General features: G+C 59.0%; 1 protein-coding gene across 2 annotated transcripts in view; it reads right to left on the reverse strand.

Annotated features, from left to right (window-relative positions):
• GRM4 (glutamate metabotropic receptor 4) overlaps positions 1–27,536 on the reverse strand; it is a 97,592-nt gene extending 70,056 nt beyond the window's left edge. For both annotated transcript variants that reach the window (XM_069488903.1, XM_069488901.1), the window contains exon 1: positions 27,018–27,536. In XM_069488903.1, coding sequence (XP_069345004.1) covers positions 27,018–27,536 — 519 coding nt within the window. The remainder of the gene's footprint in view (positions 1–27,017) is intronic.
• Between the last annotated feature and the right edge of the window lie 434 nt (positions 27,537–27,970).

A 27,970-nucleotide genomic window follows, 5' to 3' on the forward strand; every position in this document is an offset into this window, starting at 1 on the left:
GGGGATGGGAGTGATAACAGGCCTCCCTCTCCCTGCAAAACTCACATACCAGCCTGCCTTTGGGAGCCCCTGCCAGGTGCTAATAAAATGCCCTTTACAGCTCAGCTCAGGGCAGTCTGTCAAAATTACCAACAACACTTGACATTTCCACCAAGCATTTTCACACACATTACCGCTGACCTCATCTCTAACCACTCTCATCTTGGCCTCACTGCGTCGGCTCCAGCCACACCAGCCTCCTTGCTGGACCTTGGGCACACCAGGCACAGTCAGTCTCAGGGCCTTTGCACCTGCTGCTCTGCCGCCAGGATGCTCTTCCTCGGAAATGCACGTGGCCGGCTCCCTCTCGTCCTTCCCTTCATGACTTTACACAAACATCCCCTTCTCAGGGAGGCCTTCCCTGGCCACGACCACCCTATTTAATACCAATCTCACCTCCCTCCCCTGCGGCCCATCTCCACCTCCCCTGAATGGATTTTCACCACAACGATCGCTTCCAACACACTGCATTTACTTTCTTATTCCATTTATTGCCCGCTTCCCTCTAAATGTCGGCTCAGGGATTCGTGTCATCCCCCATTTGTCCTCACATGCCTGGCGCGGCACTCGGCACAGACAGGTGCTCAGTGAGCCAAGGGGACACTCGTTCCCTCCACACGGCCGGGGGCGAGACAAGCTCCGCAGTGCTGCAAGGACCTTGAACGGGTGAGGAAACCGAGGCTCAGAGCCCAGGCCTCACCAAGGTCACAGAGCCAGTCGGCAGCCCGTGGTCTGACATTTGGCCTGGGCAAGGCCAGGGCGTCCCTCTGTAGTAAGTGGGCCACCTCATGGCAGTGCCCGGCACGGGGGACATGCTCTGAGGTCTCATTCCTCCTCCCCAGGTCTAGCAGGACCCTCCCTCTGGCGCCCCTCAGCTCCTGGGGCCTGCTGCACCCTGTCTCCCTGATTGGACACTGACACCCCAGAAGGCAATCGTTGGGGAGCTGTCCCCACTCCCGGGGCCCGCCCAGCCTCTTAGGAGGAGAACAAGCAGACACTTGGATGAATTTCCAGGTCTGTTCTGAATTATGTTTTCCGGGAGAGAACCAGACAGATGCAGGCAACAGGCCTTTGAACAAATACTTCCCCAGAAAGCGCTTTATTCAGTGCCTTGTCTCACCCTTTTAAACATTATATGTTTTCGTAGGAGCCCAGGAGGAAAGGGGGGCTGATAAGGCAGGCGGGAGAAGAATGGAGGGTGTGCGTGGAGAGCCGTGCTGACAGCGCAGGCGGCTCCGACGACAGCGGGCTCAGAGGCAGGCGGCAGATAAGAGCTTGGGGAGGCGGTGGGGAGCGGCCAGGGCCAGAGCAAACAAGATCCTCAAATCAGCACTTGTCCTATTTCATAAGCCAAATGTAGATCAATACATTACACTCACTGGTGCAGGTTTTACATGCTGACTCCGGAACCTTGTCAAGATTGATACATGTAGGGGGCGGGGCGCCCCAGGGCCTGGGCAGGAGGGGCCGGGGCCAAGGCACAGCCCCACGGGCCACAGCCCCTGCCTCCTTTCTCCAAGGAGGGCTCCAAGTCCGAGTTCCCAGACGTGAGAAGCCGCCTCACTGTGTGACCTAGGGCAAGTCACCTCCTCGGTGAGCTTCAGTGTCCTCATCTGTCCAGAGGGCACCGTCGTGAGAACTAGGGCTTTGTCAAGCTCGCTCTGAGAGTCACACGGGAGAACGGCGGTAAAGAAGCTTGGGGACAGGGAAGGACATAGCCAGGATGCTGGGTGCCATTGCTGTACCATTCACACGTGCCGCATGCCAGCACGTGAGCTCATCGCTCATCCTCATCACAGCCCCGACAGGGAACGCCGGGGCCTGGATTTGCAGATGAGAAGCTGCCCCTCGGAGAGCTGAGGGACTTGCCCGGGGTCACCCACAGGGGCCAGGAGGCACACCCAGCCCAGCTGAGGTCAGAGCTGGCTCTCTCTGCGCCACAGTGCTGCCCGTGAACAGGGAGCTGGGCAGTGCTGGGCACTAGGCTGTGCTCAAATGTCCAAGGGGCAGGCAGAACTGGTGACCAGCCCAGGCCGGCTGCAGTGCCCAAGGGGGCCAAGCTGGGGGGGCAGGGCAGGAAGTACAGGCTGACCTCGGCTGGGGATGGGCTGGGCCAGGGCCAGGAATCCTTGTGAGTCAAGGGGGAGGTAGCAGCAGGCAAGAGGCTGCTCAGAGGTCAGAGTAATCATAACGGCACTAGCAGCTGTTGTTTAATGAGCACCTACTCTATGCCAAGCACCTCACATGGATTGTTTCATTCATTCCTCACACAGTAACCCCAGGAAGTGAACACTATTACTTTCATTTTTCAGATGAAAAAGCTGAGGCACAATGGAATATGAAAACAAGATTACACAGCAAGTGGCAACGCAGGATTTGAACCCAGGTCCACCTGGTGCAGCACCCGAGTGCTCTCACCCCCATGCCCCAGCTGGCACACGCTGCATGTTCACGCCACTCCTGCCTGTGCCCACACCACCCCTGCACCCGGGAAGCAGCCAGGAGGGGGAGTCAAGAGTGCTCCTTCCAGCCACGTCCCTGGGGCAAGCCACTTCGCCTCCCAGCCTCGTCTCTGCATCTGTCCCACGGGGACTTAACGACATGACCCTGCCCCGCTCACAGGTAAGGACAGAGGGAGGGGCCTCCACTGCGTGGAAGTGATGTCCGAAAGCCTCTTCCACAGGCTGTGGGAGGCAGGGGCAGAGCCGGAGGACCTGGGGGCGTGGCGCCTAGGGGGTCTGCAATTGCACCGTGTCCCGGCCAGCGCTGAGTGCCAGCGATGGGGCGTGGCCGGGCTGGGAGAGAATTAACCGTGGTGTCTGCTCAGCGCTCTCCCAAGTCAAGTTAATGTGCTGCGCCATGTGTAATATATTGCGCCGTATTAATATAATATGATATAATGGGATGTATTACCATTATTGAACACATGAGCCGATAAAAGTCACATCACCATCACTCCACATAATTTATATCACAGCCAGGCCAGAGCCAGGCTGGCAGAGAGGAGGCCCCACAGGAGCTCTGGGGCTGCCACCAGGGAGAGGGGGCCTGAGCCCTGGGAGGAAAGCCAAAACCCAGCTCGGAAGGCAGCTGCAGGCAAGTCTAGGTGACCCCCTGGGCCAGGGGTGTGAGCTGTGGTTGGGGCCTCTCAGCCCCTAGCCCCCCAGCCAGTCCTCATTGTACTTACCCCGCAGTAGCATTTGACCCCTGTGGTCCCTTCCTCCCTTGGCAGTTGGGGTCCTGGTCCCCTCCCACCTCGCAGGCAGCTCCTCCTTGACCTCCTTTGCGGGTCCTGCCTCCTCTCCCCGACTGCACCCTGGCAGCCCCAGGGCTCAGCGCTCCATCCCCTGGCTCCCTGGGACATGGGATGCCACCCGCGGCCCGGATGCTCACGTGGCACCCGCTTGACAGACGAGGAGACTGAGGATGCACCCGGAACTCCAGGCTCCCATCCGACTGGCCACCTGGCGGGAGACTCAAACCCGGCGGTCCAGACTCAAGCTCCTGCCCCCAGATCCCCCAGCCAGGCCACTGCTGCTCCGTGCTTCCACCTGCTCAGGCCAAAGCGCTGGACGTGTCCTGAGTCCTTGTCTCGCACGCCCCAAACCTGACTTAGCAAATATTGTTGGCTCTACCGTGAAGACAGACCCAGGATCCAACCACAACCCCCCTCCTCCACCAGTGCCACCCAGGCCCACAGCTCCCGCTTCTCTGGCTGGACGTCACAACAGGCTCCACGGCCGCCGGCTGGCCTCCTGCCTCCCACACTCACCAGGCCCCCACCCTGCACACACGCACATTGCATGCCTGCCTGGCAGCCAGAGGAACTCGATTAAAACCCGTGTTAGACCCCATTGCTCCTCTCTCCGAGAGGCTCCCGTCGCATACAGAGTAAAAGCCAAGGCCTTTAGTGGCTCACCAGGCCTTACATGATCAGCCCGTAGCCCCCGACTTCTCCTCCTACCCTCTCCCCCTCACTCACTCTGCTCCTGCCGCTGTGGCCTCCATGCTGTCCCCCCCAGCAGACCAGGCCGGAGCCCACCTCAGGGCCTTTGCACTGGCTGCTCCCCGTACCACCACCCGTGATACTATGCTTTCATCCATGTGCGCTCTTGGGGATTGTCTGCCTCCCGCTGGCATGTCCGTCCCATGAGGACAGGGGTCTGTCTGCCTTGCGCACCGCTAGGACACCAGCACGTCACCCTGCAGGTAAACGTGAATGACAACTACGAATGGGCGAGCCTGAGATGCTGGCTGCTTTGACCTGATTCTCTGGACAGGATTCTGTTGGGGGAAGAAACCCCCTGGCCTGGCCCGGACGTGCAGCTGATGAATGGCTCAGCCGGGCAGACGGCGGGGCAGGTGGGAGGCTGGCAGCTCCCGGACTCCACTCCCCGCCCCGCCCAGCCAGCCCAGCACCCAGCCTGCAGGGGGGCCTGCACCCCCACAGCCAGGGCGAGGAGGAACCCAAGAGGCCCTCTCTCGATTCCTGGCTGTCCCCCCCGCCGTGCCTGCATACTGACAGCCAGCTGCTCTGACCCAATCTGTCAGCGCCCTCGTTGGGGGGGGGGCACTCCAGCCCTCCCTGCGGTTGCTGCTGCGAAGCCCCATCTCTGTGACATGAGGGCTTCTGGGCCCTGGCTAGGGTGGAGATGATGTGGCCCCCCCGGCCCATCCTGCACACATTCAAAACATACTCCCGAGCACTCTCTATACGTCTGGCGCCACGGCAGGCACCGGGATGCCACAGTGAGCAACAGCAGACAAATCCCTGCCCTCGGGGAACCGAGTCCAATCAGGCCGCGGGAGAGCCAGCCTCAACCAGGTCCTCACACCAACACGTCCATAATCACAGCGTCCACGAGGCGCTGGGGCTGGGAGGGCTCCCCCGGGCAGGGGAGCCGAGCTGACACCCGAAGGTAGGTGGGCAACACCCAGGCAAAGAGAGAGGGAAAGAGCATCCCAAGCAGAAGGAGCAGTAGGTGCAAAGGCCCTGGGGCCAAGAGCCTGTGGAAGGTTCAGGAAACGGAAAGGCCAGACTAGAGAGGATGGGTGAGCACAGCATGAGAAAACAGATTTGGGCAAGGTGGGCACCGGAGACCAGCGGGAGGCCACCGCAGTGGAGCAGGCGAGAGGGACGGCGGCCTGGACCAGGGGTGTTTGTGGAGATGGAGAGAAGTGCGACCCTCCCACAAGCCCTCTGGCTCCCAAGTGTCTCCTTCTGTGACAAACACTTGGCAAGTCCTTCCCTAAACTCCAAAAACACAGGAAATCTGCCACTAACTCGCTGTGTGGCCTCAAACCAGACCCTCCTCCTTCCCACACCCGGCTTTCTCATCTAATAATCATAATGACAACTATAACAACAGTTGACATTTACTGAGCACATACTACGTGCCAGGCTCTGCCCTCAGCACTGCATATGTATTCATGTATTCAGGCCTCACCAGAAACCTGTCACCGCAGAGGGACTAGAACCCAGCCCAGCGTACAGGTGGGGGACTTGCCGAAAGATACTCTCTGGTAAGTGGCTGCCCCGGGGCTCGAACCCTTGCAGGGCTCTGCCTGCCGTCACGCATGCTGCCTCCACACAGAAGCAAGGATCGGACTGAATCTCCTCTGACAGCCGCTGGCCCAGAAGGCCCCAGCTTCTCCCGAAAGGTGACAGACACGGTTTGGGGCGAACTTCTCTCCAGGCCCTCTACTCTCCGCCTTCTGCAGAGACTCCCAAAGGTCCCCTTCAGTTCAGCGCCCACATTCCACGTGTCCACAGTGTGTCCGGGCAGGCCCTGCCCAGCACTGAGGATCTGCTCTGCCCGGCCTCTGCCCCCCAAGGTGACCGGCTCTGGAAGGCACCTGCACAGGCTCCTTCCCCTCTGCCCCTCACCTCTCCTCCCGGGGGGCACATCAGGGTCCACCCCCAGGTCAAGTGCCTGCAACCGGCATTCAGGCCTGCTGCAGGGGACCCGGCCGCCTGTGCTTCCCACCAGCACCTCACTTCCCTGGACCCTCGCAGCGGCCTCCGCAGGACTTACCATCGCCCACAAGCAGGGGTGTGGACTCAGGACTCGGAGGGACGTTGCCCTCAGCCTCGCAGCTGCTGACGCAAGCCCGGGCCCACCGACACCAAAGGCGGAACCCCTCCCCCAGCTGGCTGGCCGCCCTGCAGCCTGGGGCAAGAGCCACCAGCACATCTGGATCCTGTCCAGATGACGAGGGGACAGGCAGGAGATGCCCACAGGCTCTCCCTGTCCAGACCCAGTGTGTCCAGTTCCCAGGAACTGGTGATTCGAGCTGACTCGTCCCTCTGAGAGGGAAGCCCCGCGAGGACCTTGGCCCCTCCCGCCCCGTCCCACCTGGAGGCCCCTGCCCCAGGGTCTCCGTAAGAGCTGGGGGGCCGACACGGCTCCAACCCAGTCAACCCAGGCCTCCGCAGCCCTGACGGGGAGCAGAGCCTGGAGAGGGGCCCGCCACCCACTCAGCAGGCATCCCTGACAGGGGCTCTGGCCTCCGCTTGCCTGCCTCCTACGACGGGCAGCTCACCACTTATGCAGCAGCCAATCCCAGTGCTGGTGACTGCCGGGCTGTCAGGACTCAGCTGAAATCTGCCTCCCTGTCACTTTCACGTGGTTCTAGGTCTGTTCTCCCGAGCCACGGGGACCCAGCCTGTGCCCTCGGCTGAAGCACTCGAGGCCCCTTGACTCTCTGCTCCACATACAGCCCGGCTCCAGCCTGTTCCCCTCCCCGGGTGGCCTAGACCCACACATGCACACACGCTGACACGGGGGTCGCACGCCCACATGCCCAGGCAGGACCGTCACTTAAAACAAGGTGGTCCCAAGCCCTCCCTACCTCGAAAGAAAGCGCTGGCCCTGCGTCAGCCCCGCTGCCTCGCTGACCTCAGCTCTTACCAACCCCTCCGCCCCGCCCCCACCACACTGGCCCCTGCCACCGTCCCGGGCACCCTAAGCACAGCCGGCCTCAAAGCCTTTGCACCTGCTGTGCCCTCTGCCAACACGGCTCTCCCCCAGGGCTTCCTCCTTCACTCCATCCACGTCTCTGCCAAGTTCGCCTTCTCACAGAGGTGTCACCGAGCATCTCGGCTAAAGCAGCCCCGCTCCCTGCCCCCGACCACAGCCCTTTTCTGCCTGACTTCACAGGGCATGGCTCCCCTGGAGCACCATCTGCCCGGCCTCTCAGCCACGCCCGGGTGCCGGGTTGGCAGCCCCCGAAGCCTGAGTCCCCAGGGCGTTAGAGGTCGAGGTGGCGCCCCTCCCCCCACCATGCTGCGGGGCCACCTGTCCTACCTGGCAGCTCTCCTCCACCCGGCCTTCCTCCAGCTCCGGCCTGGAGGTACGGAGACGGCAGAAAGGTCCCTCCAGGGCAGGCTGGGGGCGTGGAGAGCCAGGAGAGCCAGAAGCTGAGCACACTGTCCCCCAGCAGGGCCAAGGACCTGGGCGGGCTGGTGCCTGGGAGAGGCGCAGGGCTGCCAGCTCCAGCTCGCCGAGTGCCCCAGCCCTCCGGCACCCCCACTGCCACCTGGCCGCTGCCTGTTCTGACCCCTTTCCCGCCATCAGCTCTTGCCCACCTTGAGCTCTGCCCCAGCCAGGCGGGCTCTGCACTGGCCGGATCCAGCCCTGCAGAAAACTGTCCCCTGCTGGAGTGTTGATGGCAGATGGCACGTCGGCACTGTCCTGCTGCCCTGGGCAGTTGAGAGTGCCACCTGCCTGGTGGGCAGGGAGGTGAGATCTGGGGTTTCGAACACTCCTGTGCTCCTCAAAACACACTGTTAGTGCGGCCTCTGCCAGTCGTGTGCACACGCGTGTGCCTAGTCGGGTGCACTCGTCCCTGGGGCCCCGTGAGGGTGTGTCCAGGAGAGGCTGTGTGGCTCCTCACGTGTGTGCAGGCCTGTGGGAGCCTGTGCTCCTGACTGTGTAGGGTGGTGGTGTCCAGGAATGCCCTGCGTATTGTACACCTGAGTGTCCTTGCCTGTCTGTGTCCACGCTGTGTGTGTCTCTGCTGTATCGTGTGTGGGACTCAGACTGTGTTTTTCTGTGTGTGTGGCTGTACCTGAGTGGCGTCGGCGAGCCCTTGCGTGTGTTTGTGTGTGAACCTTTCGGGGGTCCTCGCCATGGTGCCTGACAGGGCTGGGTCCTGGCGTGTGCGTCTGTGTGTGTGTCCTCTCTTCCCTGGCCCCTGCCAACACCATCGGATACCTGGAAGCAGGAGACTGGAGCGTCCGGAGCTGTCCACCTGGCCTTGGCCGTCTGAGGGTGCCTGTGGGGAGACCCGTCTCTGCTTGTCCTTGCAGCCTGCGGGCGCAGGCTTCCCCTGGAGAGAGGCTGCTCCCTGCTCCATTTCCTGGTTGTCCAGATCCTCCGGGAGGCCTCAGGGACACAAGAATCCTCAGAGTACCCTCAGCAAGAAACAGGGACCTTGTCCGGAGACTGAAATGAGGAGGCCTCCTCCTCCATCCCAAGCGGCACCTGAATAACTGTGGTGTGGGGGCGGGATCACTCCCCGAGAGCCCCGCTCCAGCCCAGGGAGGAGAGAGCAGTGTCTAATTTGTTTTAATAATCCTGCTGAACTGGGAGAAAATTAACAAATGAGAAACCAGCTTGAAATTAATCAAACTTCTCCCTGTCTATCCCCCCACCTTCCATCTTAATGAAGGTTATTTATCCAATGAGCGATAAAACACGGAATTAAATTAAACAGGCCCTTTCTCTTCCTCCTCTCCCCCGCCCTGGGGAGGCAGCGTCTTCCTGCTTACAGCTCTATAAGCCGCGGGCTGGCGGCCACGGATTCCCAGGCGCCAATCAGAGATGTTTCCCCGAAGGAGCCCCTCAATTAGTGCGTTCCCCTTTGGGTCTCACTGCCAGCTCTCTGCCAAGAATAGGAAAGGCAGTTAACCACCCTCTCAAGGTGGGACAGAGGGAGGGCCCTTATCTGACGCCGGTGGGGGCCCACCAGTTTCTCCGTGGTGGGGGAGAAGGGCCTGGGTGTGGGAAGTATGAGCCTCCCCTCAAATGAGGACGCTTCGGTGCCCATGGCAGGTTCCAGCAGGAAACGCTATCCTGGCCCCAACTTCTTGGTGGGACGGGGCTGGAGGGAGCAGGGGAAGCCGGGGAAAGACCTCCTGTGAGAGGAGGACTCAGTCCCCAGGGCTTCCCCACCCAGGGCACGAGGCACTGAGGGTGGCAGTGGCGTGGATGTCCCCACTGCACACCCTCTCAGCTGCGGATGCACCCACACCCCTAACTTCTCAGGCAGGTCACTGGGCATCCGCTTCCCCAAGTTTCTCTTCCCTGCAGCTTTTGAATCCAGTTATGTTTTCAGCCAGGGCCACCTTTTGGGCTCCCAGGTTCCTAAATAACTGCTGTCAGGGGGTCTGTTCTAAACCATTCCCTTTGGTCATTCCCTCTGGCTTTGAAAATTGTAATAATCATTGCCTTCCATTTACAGCTTTTGCATATACTCTGCCATTTAAACCTGACATTAAGCTGGATAGGGAGATATTTGTCACGATGCCCACTTTTGGGTGAGGGCCCTGGGCAGGGTCTGTCTAGCAGCAGCTGGAGGTCCCAGGGTTGGTGGGCTGGGGCTTGGGGACTAAGGGGCAGGGGCAGGGGACTCTGCAGACTGGCCAGGCCCCCTGCAAGCCTCCTCAGGGGCCTCTCTGTGCATCGGGGCTGGGGGCTGATGACCCCGGGAGGGAGGTTTGCAGATAACCCCTCTGCACCGCCAAAGGCTCTCACAGTGCTGCGGATCGGTCCTCACACAGCAGCCAGCGTGCCTTTTAAGACATAATCTGATCACGTCACTCTATGCTTGAAACCCTCAAAGGCTACCCATTGCACCTGGAGTAAAAGTCAAATTGCCTCGGGGCCCACAGGCCCTGCTGATTCAGCCCCTGCCACCTCTCCCCCTCCTCTCTGAGCAGCCTCCTTCTGGTTCTCAGACGGGCCAGGAACACTCGTGCGTCACGGCCTTTGCACTGGCTGTGCCTGTCACCCAAAAGCCCATCAGCCACCAGCTCCCTTCCTCACTTGCCCAGGCCCGTGTTCCAGTGTCCCCTCAGCAGCTCTTCCCTGCCTGCCTCGTGTACAAGAGGCCCCCCCTACCCCCATACCCTCCAGCCCTGGCCCTGGGCAAGTCCCCTCCACGGCACCTGCCCCCACTCCTAGGTCTCCACCTCTAGAAGGTCAGCCCCATGTGGACAAGGCCGGTATGCGTTTTTGTTCGCTGCTGCATTCTCAACCTAGCCCATTGTCTGGCTCATAAAAGGTACTCACCAATTACTTGATTGGTGAATGAATGACTGTCACTATGCATAAAGCCATCATTCGGGCCACTATCACCCCCAGTCTGGACTGTTCTATCAGTCTCCTGACCCCTCTCTCAGCTCCAGGCCTTGCCCTGCAACCGACCCTCTACTCCACACCCAAAGAACACTTCTAACTCCCAAATCCAACCAGGCACCAGCCTGCAGGATCCAGTTCACACGCTTGGCCTATGTCCCCCAACCTGCCCCAGCCCTTCTCCTCTCATCTCCCACCCAGTCCTCCCGCACGCCACGGCCCTGTTGCATCCCTGCCAGACACACAAGAGGTCCCACCCAGCCCCACCCTCTCCTGGGGAACACAACCCTGGCTGCATCTTCACCTGCAGGACACCGGCCACCTCCACCAGAGGGCCACCCCACTCATGCCTTGTCAGACTGCCCGTGACTGCCTCTGAGCCCCCAGACCTCGCCTGCACCTCCCCCCGAGCGCTCCCATGCCCCAACCTGAGCTATGACTAATCATGTGTCTGTCACACCTCCCCATCCAGGAAGAACCCAGATTTAGCCACCCAGGCAATCTCTCCCATCTCCACCACCTGCTCCAGGATCTTGCACAAACCTGGAGCTCCATAAATATTTGCTGAACCAAATGGAATCCATTCAGATACAGCCCAGGAAGAGTGCCCATTAAGAGGGGCCTTTCCTCCAGGTCCCTGGCATTGCAGGCTGGTCTGAGGACAAACGGACCTTTAAGTGCCACTTAATCACTGCACACAGGAGCAGTTGGCCCCACATTCTGCCAGCCTCTCCTCAGGGGTTGCCTGGGATGAAACGGATTCATGGGGCTTCGGAGGCAGCCAGGGTCCTGTTGGAGGGGCTATGCGCCACCTCCAGCCCAGCCACTACCCAGAACAGCAGCTCCTGGGCCACCTGGCCGCGCGCACTTGTGTGTGTGTGTGTGTGTGTGTGTGTGCACGTGTGGCCACCCCCATGAGTAAGGACAGCAGGCACAACACAGCCACCACTGAATTATTTATTCCGTACATTGTTAGCGCAGTAGAGAGAGCAACCGTGTCTCCAGGCTTCAATTAAAATATCAAGACACCCGCACCGTCTGCCTGGCCACATGCCTCACTCTCACCAAAACTAGCAGGAGAGCACCTCCTAGGAAGGCGTGTGCACCGCAACCCCACGCCGCTGCCCCTTCTCTGCCTCCCATGGGCAGAGCCCTGCTCCAGGACCACGGACAGCAGCCACCTCTGCCTGCCCTGCCCAGGGTTCAGGGGTTCCTGTGAACTTAAACCCAGAGGCTGCCCCCAAGACACCAGACCTGGCAAACCTTTCAGGCCTCTACAAGACCATTCAGTAAATTGATGGCCTGAAAGAGTCTTTCCTGCTTCCCAAAGGGACCCTGAGACAAGCCTTGCTGGGTTTTGGACCTAACTCACTCCTCTCCTCTGCCTGTTCCCAGCCCTCCCTAAAACACTTCACAGCAGGAGGCTGGAAGGAAGAGTTCAAGGTTCTCACCCCAGCTCTTCAGGCTCCAGGAGAACTCGGAACACATCACACCACCTCCCTGGGCTCTGTTTCTTTCACGCAGAAAATGCAAATAACAGTGGCCAGGCTGTGACCTCCATGGACAGTCAACCAATGGAAAGGGACGTTGAAAAGGTAAAAAGTGAGATACAAATGTTGGTCACGCCAGAGGAGGGCTTCAGTTACGCACAGGTGGGTTTCTGCAGCCTCACCCCCACCCACCCTGGAAATCCCTGACTCTGGAGCACGGGCTGAGGATGAACAAAGAGCTGACGGATCCTTCAGGAGCTGGCTGGGCCACAAGCTAACTGGGTCACCCACAAGATTCAATTCAACATCCCCCAGACTGGAATGTGAGGCCGAGTGAAATCAAAGTGGGCGAGCTGAAAAAGAGCAAGAAATTTCAAACACATGCTGCCTAGAACTGTAGAATGAGCACAGGCTTCGGGGACAGGCAGCGCTGCAGGCCTCCACTGCTTTCCAGACAAGTCTCAGTTTGCTCACCTGTAAAATGGGACCAGTGACTTACACCAGATAACCTACGTAAAACTTCTAGCACATGCCAGGCACAGAAACACGACGATTCGTTTTATTAAGCACCTACTATGTTCCAGGGACTGAAGACTAGAGCACAGAAGAGAGACATGCCCCTGTGACCCTGCCTTATACGGCTGACCGCCCAGGGACCAGTAGTGTTATCCTCAGGATGGAGGAAGACGGGTCATTGGAGACGGGCTTGAAAGCACAGGTGGAATTTCCAAAGCAAAGAAAGGTGGCAAGAAGTTACAGTCTCGGGGAAAATAATTGGCAGCGCCTCCTAAAGCGAATAATTCATGCGGCCTATGAGCCGGCACTTCCACTGAAAACACATAAACGAGAAGCAAGCGCGTACGTCCACCAAGACACAGACATAGATGTTCAGAGCAGCTCTCTTCATAATAGCCAAACAATGGATTCAGCCCAAACATCCCGCAGCAGCAGAGCAGGTAAATAAATTATGAATTATCCAAACAATGACACAATGAAATAGCACAGGGCAATATGGAAGAACAAACCACCAAATACCCAACCCCGCGGAGGAGCCACAGACAGCGGGAGCGAACGAGGCTGGACCCAGAGACCCTGTACGATTCCGTTTACGTGAGGCTCAAAACCAGGCAAGGCCGGCGACGCCGCTGGGAGTCCGGCTAGGGTTACCCGTGGGGAGGGAAAGACACTGACTAGGAGGGGCTCAAGGGCTCTTTCTGGGCACTGAGAATGCCGAGATCCTGACGGTCATACAAGTACATCATTTATAAAGCTCGAGTAGTGCACCTAAAATTTGTGTCTTTTGCTGCGTATACCTCAATTTTTAAAGAAAATGGAAAGGAATGAAAAGGCAGACGGTGCATCCTTCGGGGCCAGAGGGCCCGTCAGAAGCAGAGGCCAGATGGGCAGTTGGGGGGATTCAGAAAGTGGCCCGGGGAGCCAGAGCAGAAGGTGGCAGGGCGGAGGCGGGGAGTGAAGGCGAGGTGGGCGAGGCGGGCCGGGCGGCCTGAAGGGCTTCCGCGGCCATGCCAACCTGGGCGCCCCAGGGGCTTCCGCCCCCTTCTCCCCGGCCCCCTGCAAGCATCCCACCTGTCCACAGTGAAGGGTACTTGTGAGCCCATCTCGGCTCCCCGCCAGCCTGGCCCCCGCCTATGCCTCCCTCAGCCGCCACGCTCGATTTAAACCCCTGAGCGCAATTTCTGGGCCTTTGGGGGCTTTCATCCTGAGCAGGCACAAGGTGAAGCCACGGTCCCCGGCCCCCATGCTTACAGTTCAGCTGAGCATGTCTCTCTAGGCCCCCGCGTCCCACGCCCACGGCATAGCCAGGGACACCTGGTTCTGCCTCCTACACTCCACCTGCCACGTCCATCTCCCCACCCGCCCTCACGGGGAGCTCACCTGAGCACCTGTCTTCGCCAGGATAACGGCTCCAATTAGGTAGGGCCTCCCACCTCCCGCTCTCCACCACCCGGCACCCGCGCTGCACCGTCATGTCTCCTCATAGAGAGAGGGACCCCTGGAAACGCACAGACACCGCCGGGGAAGCAGCCCCAAGACTTCACGTCCAACCAGCCTCCAGTGGGACAGGGTACATAAAAGATGCCAGGGCCCCCCAGGGTGATTACATAGCCATTAAACGCCACGTTTCAAAGACTGTTTAAGGGTGTTGGAAATTGGTCGCCACTGTGGTCTGGTGGACAGAAGCTGGCTAAGAACCATAGAGATGTTGTGATCGCAGCTTGGTAAATCATATAGAAGAAGGGCTGGAAGGAAATACACAAACGCATCAAGGCTGTCATCCTGCACAGCGAGGGAAACAAGCAACTTTAATTTGCTTCTCTATGCTTTTCTGTTTTCTTCAACAAACACGCTGACTTTCATAACCGCAACAACAGGAAGGAGTCGGGGACAGCAAGCCATGCTAGCGGGACCCGCGGCTGCCTGTCCTATGCTGAGGAACAGAGGGAGGGCTGACCTGATTCCAGCCTGCAAAGCACCTTCGACAGCCAGCGACAGGCTCCTGCAGTAAGAGCTGCTGGACTAAGAGGACACGACAGGCTCGTGACCCAGGTACGCATAGGGCCATAGCCCTGGGCTGGAGGGCTAGGGTCCTGAGCCTAAGCCCAGCTCTGATTCCTTTTTTTTTTTTCCCCCTTTAAAGATAGGGTCTCACTGTGTTGCCCAGGCTGGACTCAAACTCCTAAGCTCAAGATTGTCCCACCTCAGCCTCCCAAGTAGCTTGGACCACAGTCACACACCACTGCTATGATTCCACCTGGCTGGGTGGCCACCCACACATTAACTTCTCTGGGCCTCAGTTTCCTCACCTGTAAAATAGGGCAGCTGCCCTGACTGCTTTGTAGTATTGGTGTGAGATGACCAAGAAGTGACTGTGGGTCCGGATGCAGCGGCTCACGCCTTAATCCTAGCACTCTGGGAGGCCGAGGCGGGAGGATCGCTTGAGCTCAGACATTCGAGACCAGTCTGAGCAAGAGCGAGACCCTGTCTCTACTAAAGATAGAAAAATTAGCCAGGCATGGTGGCGCATGCCTGTAGTCCCAGCTACTCGGGAGGCTGAGGCAGGAGGATCGCATGAGCCCAGGAGTTTGAGGTTGCTGTGAGCTAGGCTGACGCCACAGCACTCTAGCCCGGGTGACAGAGCAAGACTCTGTCTCCAAAAAATAAATAAAAATGAAGTGACTATGAAGCTTGTAAACTGTGAACTACTGGGATTGATCCCAGAGTTCCCTGTTCCCAGATTCTACAGGCCCTACGTCCCCACCGCCAAGTCTCAGGAACGCCCGGCAGCTGTCTACAGCAGGCATCCGAAAGTCCTGAAAACCGTGGACCATCCTCACATGCTGAACCCAAGATGTACTTAAAATATACCTTTTTTAATTTGAACTGGAAACCAAACAAAATCTAAGGAAAAACCTGCCTCCTTGTTCAATTGCAAAATCGGGGGCCGTGGAAGATCCTCACATTTACCAAGTGAATACCCCTGTACAAACGGGAACAAAGCCCCTTCATTTGATCCCTCATGAAAGGAGGAAATGTTCCTGCTTGAGTCAGGTACCTGCTGCCTAATCTCCAGTCGGCTCTGTGCCTGGCTTCTCTTAGGAACAGAGATTTGTTTTTCTCACATTGACACCTCTCTGTTAAAAAAAAAAAAATCGTGACTCATCCCCTAGATTCTGTGGGGATCCACAAAAGAAGCAGGTGACGCAGTCCCTGACCCGCTCCACGAGGCCAGGTCAGGCCAGCCGTGGGGCCTCCCCGGGCCGGGCCCTGCCTGGCTGGTGGCAGAGGCGCAGGCCCTGCCGCTGGCACCACTGAGTCCGGCCGGCCCGAGCTGGCAGGGGGGCAAGGCAGCTGCCTGTGGGGGCTGCAAACACAGCGCACTCGGCCGCCCTGTGTGGGGAGGGTCTGCCCTGCAGAGTCGGGCAAGGCACGCCTCGCTGCCCTGCTCGCAAAAGCGCTAGACCGGAAGCCGCCTCCGTGCTTTGCGAGGCCAGAAGCAGGAGCACTGTGCGCCACATGAGGGGAAAGGCCCTCAAGCTCTGCCAGAGCCGCCCCCAGGAATGCCACCAGGTCAGCCAGCAGGGGCCACGCTTGTGGGGGAGGACACACATGTGCCTGCAGTCCCCCTGTGGCCACTGAGGGCGTGCGGCACGCAGGCCTGGGAGCTCTCTGGAAGGTGCTGGGGGACCCGGCCCAGCCAGGGCTGGGGCACAGCCTTTGGTGCCTTGAATGCTGGGCCCTGGGCACGCACTGTGCCTTCAAACAGTCATACTGTGAGGCTTTGAAATGCTGGGCCTGGGGGAGCCAGGGGATGAAGGCTCCTCAGGACACAGAAGCACCTTTAAGAGACCCTCTCGGCCACTCCCCCTTACGTGCCCCTTCCTCTCCCAGGGCCCCGGCCAGAAATGCTTGAGAGAGGCCAGGAGAGGCCAGGACCCGAGGCCACAGGGGCTGGGGCTCCCTAGCCTGAAGCCGGGAGGTGAGAGAGGGGTCCTGACCCCGGCCTGCTGGGCACGGGGACGGCAGGTGAGGGTATTACTTTCCTCTGTTGGACTTGCTGTACTTTCCTAAGTGATTTTGTGTCTGTGTCCTCAGGATACTTAGGACCATCTTAGCAAACCACTTAAGCAATTTAAAATAATCAAAGTACTTATAAGGCACTTAACATTTCCTCACACTTCAGGCTTCCCATAAACCCCCTTCCAGCTGCAACCCGAGATCTCAGCTGTCAGAAGCCACTACTTCAGGGGAGGCAGGTGCCTCCGACATGTCCCCACCTCCTGCCACATCACCCTGGGCCCCCGCAGCCTCCCGGGGACAGAACGGCCAGCCTCCACAGCGCCCGGCACCCCTCTCCCTTGCCCCAGGCCTCCGCACTGGCCCTCCCTGCCCGGGAACGTCCTCCCGGCCAGCCAGCCCCTCAGCCCCGCCGTGTCCCGTCCTAGGCGCTGGGTCTCAGCACTCACTGTCCTCCTACAGGAAGCCTTCCCTGACACCCCCATTTTGGAGATGAGGACACCCAGGCCCGGAGATCCAGCAGTTCACCCGGGATGCCACAGCGAGCGAGTGGCAGAGCCGGAAGGGGCTCTGGCGCCCAGGTCGACTGCCGGACCGTGGTGCCTCCAAACGCAAGTCCAGAAACCAGCAGGGAGCCCGATGCCACATAGACTGCACTCCCCGAGTGCCGCTTCGCAGGGCTGGCGTCGCCACCCTGTGAAACCTGTGACTACCCAGTCCCGGGAAACTGTGCCCTGCAGACCGCGGGGAGCGACAGGGCAGCACCCGGAAAGACCCGGAGGCTTAATCCCCGCGGGCCTGCAAGGCCACTCCCGGCACGGGGTGGACAAGCATGCGCTCGGGGCACGGTCACGCAGGCGAGCACAGCACGGCAAAGAAAACAAGCGAAGCAAACCACGGAACGACAAGATACAGGGGCAGAAAAGCAAGCCGAATGCACACAATACCGTCCCGTCTTACCACGCCTAAACACACAAAACCAAACTAAGTATCATTTATGGGTACACATTTTAAGTGCACACATTTGGTACAGGGCAGTGGCTGCCTCCGAGGAGGAAGAGGAGGGTGAGGGACAAGGAGGCGAGTGCAGGCCCTTTGATCACATTGGCAAAGTTTTCTTTCTTAAAATGAAAACAAGTGTTGACGCTATAATGGCAACATATCAATACGTGGCCAGGTGTTGGGTCCGGGTGGTTCATTATATCATTCTCTGTAATTTTCCGTACGTTTGAAATCACCCATTAAAACAATATGCCTGGCTGTGAAAGAAAAAGCCTTCTGTGTCAGAGCCACCTTGAAGATGCCACTCATCTTCCCCCAGATAAAAGGCGCTGGCGAAAGCTGTGCGCAGGCCACCTCCTGCTGACATCTGCCAACAGACCTGCCCCTGCAAGCCAGGCCCCGCCCCCGTCCTAAACCTGCGTCTCCCAGTAGGGTCTCCCGCCTGGAGTTCATTCCTCAGGGCTAAGCACTGCCCTGTTCCAGCGGCTCTGGCTCTGGCGTGGGGACCAGGCTGGGTCCCCTGACGGCTGCCAACCTGACTGGGAGGCCGTGCTGCACACAAACCCCTCTCCCACAGGCCCCGACAGAGGTCGGTGCTGCCCCATCCCCTCCCGAACCACAGCCCCAGGGCACAGAGAAGAGGTAAGTCAGCCTGTCCTCACTCCCATTACAGCCCCTGTCCCCTCGGCCAGGGGTGCTCAGCCGGCCCCGCCCTCCAGGGTACTGCAGCTGCGGGAAGAGTTTAAATTCCCCTTGGCCCTGGGGATGCCCTGGGGATGCCCTGGGGACGGATGGCTGGAGCACAGGCAGGGCTGAGGCCCGGCTCCCCTCACTGCTGCACCTGCTCTGAGCCCAGCGAGTTGAGCAGAGCCCTGTTCCTCCTCAGCAGACCCCAGGGAGAAACTGAGGCCTGGCGGAGACTGAGGCCCAGGAACGAAGGAATGAAAGGAGGGTCAGGAAGAATCACACTTCACAAAAGCTACCGTTTCTTGAGTGCTACCAGGTGCCAGGCACGGTGCTAGTCACTTTGCACTGCTGCCCTGAACACAGCCACCCTACCCATCGTGCAGATCTGGAAACTGGGTTCAGAGAGGACGTGTGACTTGCCCAAGGTCACAGTCAGTAGGTGGCAGTGCTGGGATTGGAACCCAGACTACAGTTTCCCTCTTTGCAGCAGGTTCACAGCCACTAGCCTGGTCTCCCCGCACCGCCGGGAAGTACACAGAGCAGGAGAGCAGAGCCCAGAGCAGCGCCAAGATTGCCCCACACCAGGCACGCCCCGGTCTCACGTCACCCCAGCTGCCCGCACGCCTGCCCACCTGCCTCCCTCCTTGACGTGGCCTTGGGCATCTCAGGACTGAGAAATTCCTGGCAGGCACCCAACCTGGTAGGGAACAGGTGGGCCTGTCACCCGTTCTTCCTCCTGCCCTTACTCGCGTCTGCCAGGGATGAGACTGTCCCTGCCCCCAAAGACAGAGACAGAGGAGTCCAAAAAGGGCCAGGAAGAAGGGAGAGATGGGGTGGAGGGCACGAGAGGGAAACAGAGAGCCAGAGTCAGGCGTTATGAGGGGAGCTGGGGACAGAGAGACAGATAGGGGATAAACTCGGGGTGTCCCTGCTCCCCTCCCCCAGCAGAGCTTCAGGCCAGGACTCCTCATGGCCAAGGAAGAGGCACCGGCCCCAGAGGGCAGAGAGCAAAGGTCAATGGAATACAGAGCAGAATTTGCCTTTTCATTTCCAACCTGCCCGGGTCATAAAAATGCTAGATTAGTTAAGTTAGGAGAAAAATGAAAAGCACAAGCTCTCCAGGGCAGGGGAGGGGAGGGGAGGGGATGGCAGGGGAGGGCAGGGGGCTTAACCCCGAGACCGAGTGAGCCCCACCTGCCGCAGGCACAGTCCCTCACTCAGTTCCACCCCTGGTCCCGGGGCTGTCGGCACCCAGCTCTGTCCGTCTGTCTCTGAGCCAGGGTCTGGGCCAGGGGGCGGTGGCCAAGAGAGGCCCAGCCCAGTCCCGCTGTGGACTGTGGGAGAGACTCGAGTGCCACACAGGAGACCCATGTGCCCTTGGACGGTCAGGACTTTGAATCAGGCCTGGAAGGAGGAATCCGACTCTACCTCTACCCGTCAGACCTCGAGAAGCACATTCCAGGAGGGCACAGCCCGGCAAAGCCAGGAGGCAGGTTCCAGAAGGCCCAGAGCAGGCCAGGTAAGGAGTGGGCTCACTGCCTGCCTCGTCCAGTGCCCTCACTGTACAGAGAGGGCAGCCGACGTACCCAGGGTCACACAGTGAGTGGGCAGCAGAGCCAGCCCCAAACAGAGGTCCCTGGGCTGTGGGGGGCTTCACTGGCAAGGGGACCCATGGCCCTCCCCCAAGTGGGGACCGGGATCATGCCATCCCCCACAGCAGGGCCCCCTCACAGCACAAAGGACAGGAGGGCCCCAGGTGAGCAGGACACCCACCCATCATCCCTGCACCAAATGCCAGCAACCCGCCCCTCCCCATGGCCACGCCCCGGGCCCTCGTGGCTCAGACACACTGCCTTGGAGCCGCTGGGTGCTGTGTCAGCAGGAGACGAAGACTAACATCACCCGGCCCCCTGTGGGCCCACCACACTGCCAGCTCCCCGCGCTTTCTGCCCCACACCCTGAAAGGGGCATGTGATTCTGCCCATTTTACAGCTGACATCAGTGAGGTCTAGCGAGGCTCGATGATCTGGGACCGGGATCTGAGCTACCTACCCTGTGGCTGTCTCCAAAGCCGGTGCTCCGGGCTGCACTTGGCCGATATCCTCATCTATGTGCCAGGCACTGCCCTGAGCACTTTCTACGCACTCCTCATTTAATCCCCACGATGCCCTGTGAGGTGGGTACCACAGGCACCCCCACCGTACAAACAAGGAAACTGAGGCTCAGAGCGGTTCCTCCCAGATAATAAATGGAAGAGCAGGGGTGTGACCCGGGCTGGCCCCAGGGCCCATGCTGTAACCACGCACGTTACTGCCCCCGGGGCTCCGCATCCGGCTGTCCTGCCTCTCCCTGGTCTCCAGCACCCAGCTCTGCCCATCCTCGGGCAGCGGCAGCTGGGCAGGGAACTAAGGGGGAGGGGTCTGAGGAGGCACAGGGGGGTCTGGGGGGCGGAGCCAGCCAGGTCGGGGCCAAGGGGAGGAACAAGCTCATCACACGGCTCTACCCTTACATCTCCCCATCACCCTGTGGCTTCGCAGGGGCTGCTCAGAGACCACTTGCACACTTTACAGGTGAGGAAACTGAGGCACTGAGGAAACCGAGGAAACCAAGCTTGTCCAAGGTCTCAAGAGTGGCCTTCCTCCCACAACACCCTCTGCAGCAAGAAGGACCACGATGTGGGTTTTGGAGTCCGCTCAGTCCCCCTCTCACTACTCCCAGGGCTGTCTTGGTCCCCCACTAGAGCTCCTTGGTCAAATCAATAGCCAAGCACAGTCCTGCCCCAGGGCCTTTGCACTTGCTCTGCCTCTACCTAAAACACCCATCCTCAGATATCCATTAGGCAACCCGCTCCACTCCATTCAGGTTTCTGCACAAATGTCCCCTCTTCAAAAAGGCCACTCCCCACCGCCCTGTCTAAGTCGTCATCCCCTCCCGGCACAGCTCCCTAGCACATCCTTGCTTTGTTCTTCTGCAGGGCACTGGAGTAAGTATTATGTAAATATTGTAATTATTCCACCTCAGCCACCTCTTAAGGAGGGATCCTCATTCGCCCCCCCCCCCAACATTTACTGAGCATGCCCTGTTGGGACAAATCTCTAGTAACGGCCTACAATGGCACACGGCGATACGCTTTAACAGGGAACAAAGCTTTAGGTGAAGGGAATCCATGAGTCAGCAAGGACCTGGAAAAGGCGTTTGGGGGGAGCGAAAACATCCAGTTGTCCCTGGTGCAGATGGGCACTGGTTTGACCCAGGAGTGAGGTGGGCCCAGCTACACCACCCCACAGCCGGGAGCTCACGCAGCAGCCTCACTCCCAGCCCCATCCCTGCGTGAGCCCCTTCCGCCAAGACTTCCTGAGGGCCTACGTGGGCCTGCCACCTCTGGGAGTCCTGTGGGCGGAGCTGAGAGTCTAGCAGGGGCCGGCTCTGTCTCCCTGTCTCATCTCCTTGGTTCTGGGGTTGTAGCGGGACAGCAGCCCTGGACAAAACATAAGTGAATGGGCGTGGCTTTGTTCCCATAAAACTTTATTTGTGGACACTGAAATTTGAATTTCACATGCTTTTCCCGTGTTGTGACATTATTTTTCTTTTGATATTTTTACTCAATCATTTAAAACATAAAGACCTTTCTGGCTGGGCTTGGTGGCTCAGGCCTGTAATTCTAGCTCTCTGGGAGGCAGGCAGATCGTTTGAGCTCAGGAATTCGAGATCAGCCTGAGCAAGAGCGAGACCCCGTCTCTACTAAAAAAATAGAAAGAAATTAGCTGGACAACTAAACACATACAGAAAAAATTAGCCGGGCATGGTGTCACATGCCTATAGTCCCAGCTACTCGGGAGGCTGAGGCAGGAGGATTGCTTGAGCCCAGGAGTTTGAGGTTGCTGTGAGCTAGGCTGACGCCACGGCACTCTAGTCCGGGGAACAGAGTGAGACTCTGTCAAAAAAAAAAAAGACCTTTCTTAGCTCTCAAACTGTATAAAAACAGGCAACAGACCAAATTTGGCTCCTGGACTTTAATTTGCTAACCCTGATCTAGAGGAGAAGCCAACAGCAAACGGGAAAACAAACAAACGTGCACATGACTGCAATGATGAGTGCCACCAAGGAAAAGAACAGGGACACGAGACAGAATCACCAGGGCTGGGGGGCTTCTCTGAAGAGAGAGGAGAGGCCATTTAACAAGCTTAAGCTTGAATGAGAAAGATCCAGATTCCAAGAGTGGGAGGAGGAGATTCCAGAGAGGACAGCAGGTACAAAGGCCCCGAGGTTGGAAAACAGCATGGTGTCTTCGAAGAACATAGAACAGTGTGGGGTGCACCCGGAGAGACCAAGGGATGTGGTAGGAGCATCAGGTAGCACCAGGCCTCTCAGACAGGCGCGGAGCTTGCATTTTAATCTAGGGGCAACAGGAAGCCAATAAAAGGTTTGGGGGGGGCGGTGAGTAGATTCCATTCAGATTTTAGAAGGATCATGCCGGCTGCTGAGTGAAGGTTTGCCTGTGGCCAGACTGACTGGAAGCAGGGAGAGGAGGGAGAGGGTTCCGCAAGGGCCAGGGGAGAGGCCCCGGGGGCAGAGCAGGGAAGGATGGTCAGGTCGGGTCAGGATGAGTTCCGAAAGCAGAGTCTGCAGGGCTTGCTAAGGGGCAGAAGGATGGTGGCCAAAGGTGCCTCCAAGTTTTTGGCCTGGCGCTGGAAGGACAGAGCCATCTTCCAGATGGGTGGGCAACGGAGGGTGGGTGGCTCTCTCTAGAGTTCCTCCTGGTCACGCAACGAAAACACTCTGAAGGCAAAATAGCCACACGCTGGACAGAACATCTTGTGAGATCTAAGCCACAAACCTTCCCCAGCGCTAGACCCCGGGACCCTGCTTTAGAAGCAGCCACGAGCCTTTGTGGCACTTACAGCCCGCAGGGGACGAGAGAACTCACACGGCCAGGCTGGCAGTGGCACGCGGAGCATGCCCTCCCTCCACTCCCGCTTCCCGTGCCCAGTGTGGGACGGCAAGAAACTCCTTATCTGGAAGCTGAGTTGGTTGCTCAGTCCCAACACCGAGCGTGGGGCTCGTGGCAGAAAAACACAGAGGCCCAGCAGATGGCGGGGAACTCTCCAGGATCAGCCGTAAAGGTCACCGTCTGTCACTGCCTGCCCGCTCCATCCTCTTCCGCATGGGCAGAGTCTCCCATGCTGACTTAGGCCCAGCTCCAAGCTGTGCGATGACATTTCCTGCGGGCTGACTGTGTGCCAGGGCCCATGCTAGGCCCCCCTTGTACCTTAACTCTTAATGCCCACACTGGCCTACGGGGCTGGCACCATCATCATCCCCACTTTATAAATGCGGAAAGTGAGGCAGAGAAGGTGAAACAGTTTGACAAGGTGATCAGGTCCCAGGCTGTCTGGTTCCAGAGTCCAAATTCTTCACCACCACACTGCCGTGTGGCCTCTCCCTCTCTGAGCCTCTACCTTCTCCACTGCAAAATGAATTAGAGACTCAGAGAAATGATCCCTGGATCCCTCTGAGCTCTTACAGGTCCAGAATTTGGAAACCACTTCCCTTTGGGGGCCTTCAATCTGCTGCTTCTCCCCCCAGCAATGGCTGTTCTCAGGAAAAGAAGGTATTGGCTCATTCACACTATGGTGTAAATGACTGATATGGCAGGTGGGGGGTGAGCTAACTGTGGAGAAGCAGGGATTCAAAACCCAGGCCTGACTGGCTGCAGAACCTGGGCTGTCCCCACCACACACCATCGTGCAGGCTACAACCTCTGGGCTTAGGACCCCCTTTGAGAGGTATTCTCCACAGCCGTCAGTACTCCCTGTCCTGGGAGAAGGCGGACAAGATGCGGGTGAAGGAAGAGGGTGGGAGCAGGGAACTCGGGGACCTAAGTGTCAGACCGATGAATTCCCAGAGTCAGGACTTCTGTCCCCAAGGTAGACCTGGGTTCAAGTCCCACTTCCAGTTCAGGCCATCTGGGCAGGCATGCTGGGAGCAGCCAGGCCTGGAAGCAGGGGACCTGGCTTCCAGCCTACCCTGTCACTTCCTCAGGGCTCATTCTCCACGTCTGTAGGGCAGGGAGTTGGCCCCTTCCAGCTCTGACGCTGGTCAGTTCTGCTCACAGCCCGGCCCTGACCGCACCCCATTATCACTCTCCAGGCAGGAAGCCATCCAGGCGCCCCCAAAGCCAGAGCTGCTCTCTGAGCCGGGCACTGGAAAGCCACCCCTGGAGGAAGGAGAGCAGCAATCACAGGCTCTGGTGCCAAGCGCCCGGCAGGCGGCACTGACCTGTCGTCAGGAGCAGGTGGGGCTGCAGCGGTGCCCTTTGAAACAGACACCTGACGGCACAGGGCCCCTCCCCCAGGGCCCCCCCACTCTCCTTCCCCAAAGCTCAATCTTTTTGCTTCTGTAAACAGCTTTTAAGTTTCTCGCCTAGCCTCTCATTGCTATCAGTTTAATTATTGAGAAGGCCTCTTGTCACCAGCCTGGAACATTAATGCCACCGTTAAAAGGGACCCAGGGAATGCAAACCACAGCTGGCTGGCTCCTCCCTCCGTCCCCCGTCTTTCTCCACTCCCCAGGACTCCACCTTCCAGTCCTATCCGTGTTCATATCTGACCACACAGACAGAGAAAAAGGAGCACCGCAGTAAGGCACCTTGGCCCCCGGCCCCTCATACCACCAGCCCTTCCCCATCCAGGGAGAGGTTCGCACAGAAATCGCAGCCCACTCTCCTGTCCAGGGCCCTGGGTGACTCAGCTCAAAATATCTGTGTTCCCACGAACACACGTCAAGACCTAACTGCTGAGAGTGGCTATTCTGTGAGCTTCTGTCATGTGCCAAGCGGTGGGCACCTCGAAGCTCCCTGTAAAGGGGACACTCTCCTCTCTGGAAGATGGTGAAGGGACCCTCGCTGATGTCACAGTTCCAAGGGTGGAACCCGGCTAAAGGTGTTCAATAAAAAGCTCAGATACAGAGAATGCAGCAGCCTCACCTGCGGAGAGGCCTTCCCAGAGGCTGCGGGTCTCTGCCCCACCCTTACAGGCTGACGAGGACTCCAGGGCTTGTCCCCTCCTGCTGGACGGCCCAGGCTGCCTCAGCTCCCAGGCTTGGGCCAGGCAGGCTGAAGTGATGACTCAGCTGGCCCAAGCTGTCACCAGGCCCTGGCCTGTGCCGGCCCAGCCCAAGTCCTCCCCTGTGGCCTCCACTCCACTGCAAAATCGGGTAGGGTGGGAGGCCTGGCTACCCATTCCCAAACCATCCTGCCAAGGAACCCTGAAATATGACCAGGAGCAACACGACCCCCCGGGGATTGTTCAAATTGTCTACTGCAAAGGCAAAATGTTCTTCAAGTCTCCTGCTTCATCTTAAAACTATGCACAAATTTTGCATTCTTTGTAACGCATCCATTTGTTTTAAAATGAAAATTGTGTTTTCATCCAGATCATCAAGTAAAACCAACAGTGCAGGAAAGGCCCACATTCGAGGCCCACATGGCGCACCAGGGACACTGGGATGGTTGTGTACGCAGGTGGGGCACACAGGTTCTCAGTGTAAGTCCCGCCCCACCAGACACTGTGACAGCACAAGTCTAGCCTCCTTCCTTTCCGGCCCCCGCCAGCTTCCTCACCCCACCCCCACACTGGGACCTTCCTCTCCGTTCATCCCCCTTCTCCCCCGCCTGGGAGATGGGCTACTGGCTTCCGGACAGGTGCCAGGGAGGGGGAGGCCTCAGCTCTTCCCACCCTGCACGGTGCCAAACAGCCTCCCTCAGTCCACTCCCTGCCTCTGGAGACTGGGAGACAGGGTCAGCCCCAGACGCTGAGAATCTGATACCAGGGTGAGAGAGGGACCAGGGGCTTCCTCTCAGCCCCTTCCTCTTCCCTCTCCCCATTCTCCACGCGCACACACACACACACACACACGCACACGCGCGGACACACAAACATGCACAAACACACGCACACAGAGCAAACAAGGCAGGCTCCAAGAGAGAAGCGGGCACATAATTATTGGTAAAATGCTTGTAATGTTTTTCTCTCTACCCGGTTGTTTTAGCAGCTTAGCGAAGCACTTGGCTCCAATTGAATTGCAAATCAGCAGCTCTTGCCCCAGGAAGAGAGGAAGGGAGGCGGCAAGGAGGGGGCAGGGAGGGATTCCAGAAGGAAAGGGAGAAAGGTGTGCGAGGGAGAAGGGCAGAGGAAGGAAACGGAGGGGAGCCTGGTGCCGGGCCCAGGACACGAGGGAAGAAACGGGGGCTGCCCCTCCCTCGGCGCCTCGGTTTTCCTGTCCTCACCTGCATTCCCTGCAGGCTCAGTGCCCCACCCCCATCCAAAACATGAGGACACCTTCTCTAACCACAACCTTGGGTGGGGCTGGAGGGCCACGACGGGCTTCCTCCACCAACCAGAAGAAAGACATATATTTCTTGGGAGTTGCAATTATTTGAAAACAATGTCAAAACAAGTCTTGCTTTTTCTCCTTGGCAACCTCCAGCGCTCATATGTGCAGTCTTTTTATCTTTCTGTCTGCCTTTCTGTCCGTCCAGCTGTCCCTCTTTTTATGTCTGTCTGCCCATCTCCTCCCTCTGTCATTCTCCAGCCCTGCCTCTTCCCTCCCGGCCCAGAATTCCCGGAGGGAGGGAGGGGGGCGGCTCCACAGCTCCCGGAGGCAGGTGCTGTCTCAGCTCCACAGTCAGCACCAGCGCGTGGGGGTCCCTCCCGACGCCCTCGCCCTGCTGTGCCCACGCTGGGACCACAGGGCAGCCAGAGGACTCGAAGGAGAAAACCCGCCCTTGGAGTCAGGAAGGGAAGAGGGCACGGGGCTGGCCCGCCAGGCCTGGCACCGGGGTGTGGAGGGCTGGGGCTGGTGAGGGAAGAGCACCTGGGGGGCCAACGGGCCAGGCACTGACCTTGAAGAGACGGAGGATGTTCGCCACCATGATGGAGACCGAGCTCCCTGACGCACCGATGACGCCCACCACGCGCTCAGGTTTGGTAATGATGGGTGGGCCGCCACTGCCGCAGCGGACCTCCGTGCCATCCTTCTCGATGAGCGCCTGCACAAAGGTCAGTGACTGCTCGAGGGCATGGGTGTCCCTGGAGCAGGTGTCCAGAATGCGGGCGCCCAGCGTGATGTTGGGCAGCAGGTCCGGGTCGTTGTTGATGCGATCCAGAGCAAAGAGCATGGCCTCCAGCCGGTGGATGCCCTTTTCCTTCTTAAGTTCCCCGCAGGCCTTGCCCTCGGAGCCCCGGCCGTGCACCGGGAACAGGCCTCCCAGCGTGATGTCCCCATCTATGCGGATGGAATTCATGTGGGGGTGGCCCTTGGGCTTCCCCAGGGAGGAAGGCACCCAGGGGCTGCAGAGGCTGAGGAGCAGGCAGAGGGGCAGCCGGGCCCACCACCAGCCCAAGCCTGTCTTCTCAGGCATCTCGGAAATCCCTAGAGACCCATGAATGGCAGGCCCCACTCCTAGCCCTGGCAGGCCCCTGGCCCCACGGCCTGGGTACGCATGGGCAGGGCGGCTTCAGCAGCAGGGCGGCTGAGGGCGGCCGGCGGCGTGGACCATGCTGCTGCTGTCTCCCACCTCCTGGACAGCGGCCTGCACGGCGCAGGCCCACGGCAGCAGGCGGTGGCCGGGGCTGCAGGAAAGCTCCGATCCTCGTCCCCTCCTGCAGGCCTGTCCTCGGTGGATGACTGTGGAAAGGGAAGAGTGCTCCTAGCTTGGCGTATCTTGGCATCAAGGAGAAAACAGCTCCAATCCTCTCCTCCTACCAACCTTAGAAGGAGGGAGAGAGAGAGAGAGTATCAAACAGAAGCCCAAGGAAGACATTAGCTATTCTGATCTCTCATCGGGAGCCCGAG

Source organism: Eulemur rufifrons, chromosome 15 (assembly GCF_041146395.1).
Source record: "Eulemur rufifrons isolate Redbay chromosome 15, OSU_ERuf_1, whole genome shotgun sequence".
NCBI classification, from domain to species: Eukaryota; Metazoa; Chordata; class Mammalia; order Primates; family Lemuridae; genus Eulemur; species Eulemur rufifrons.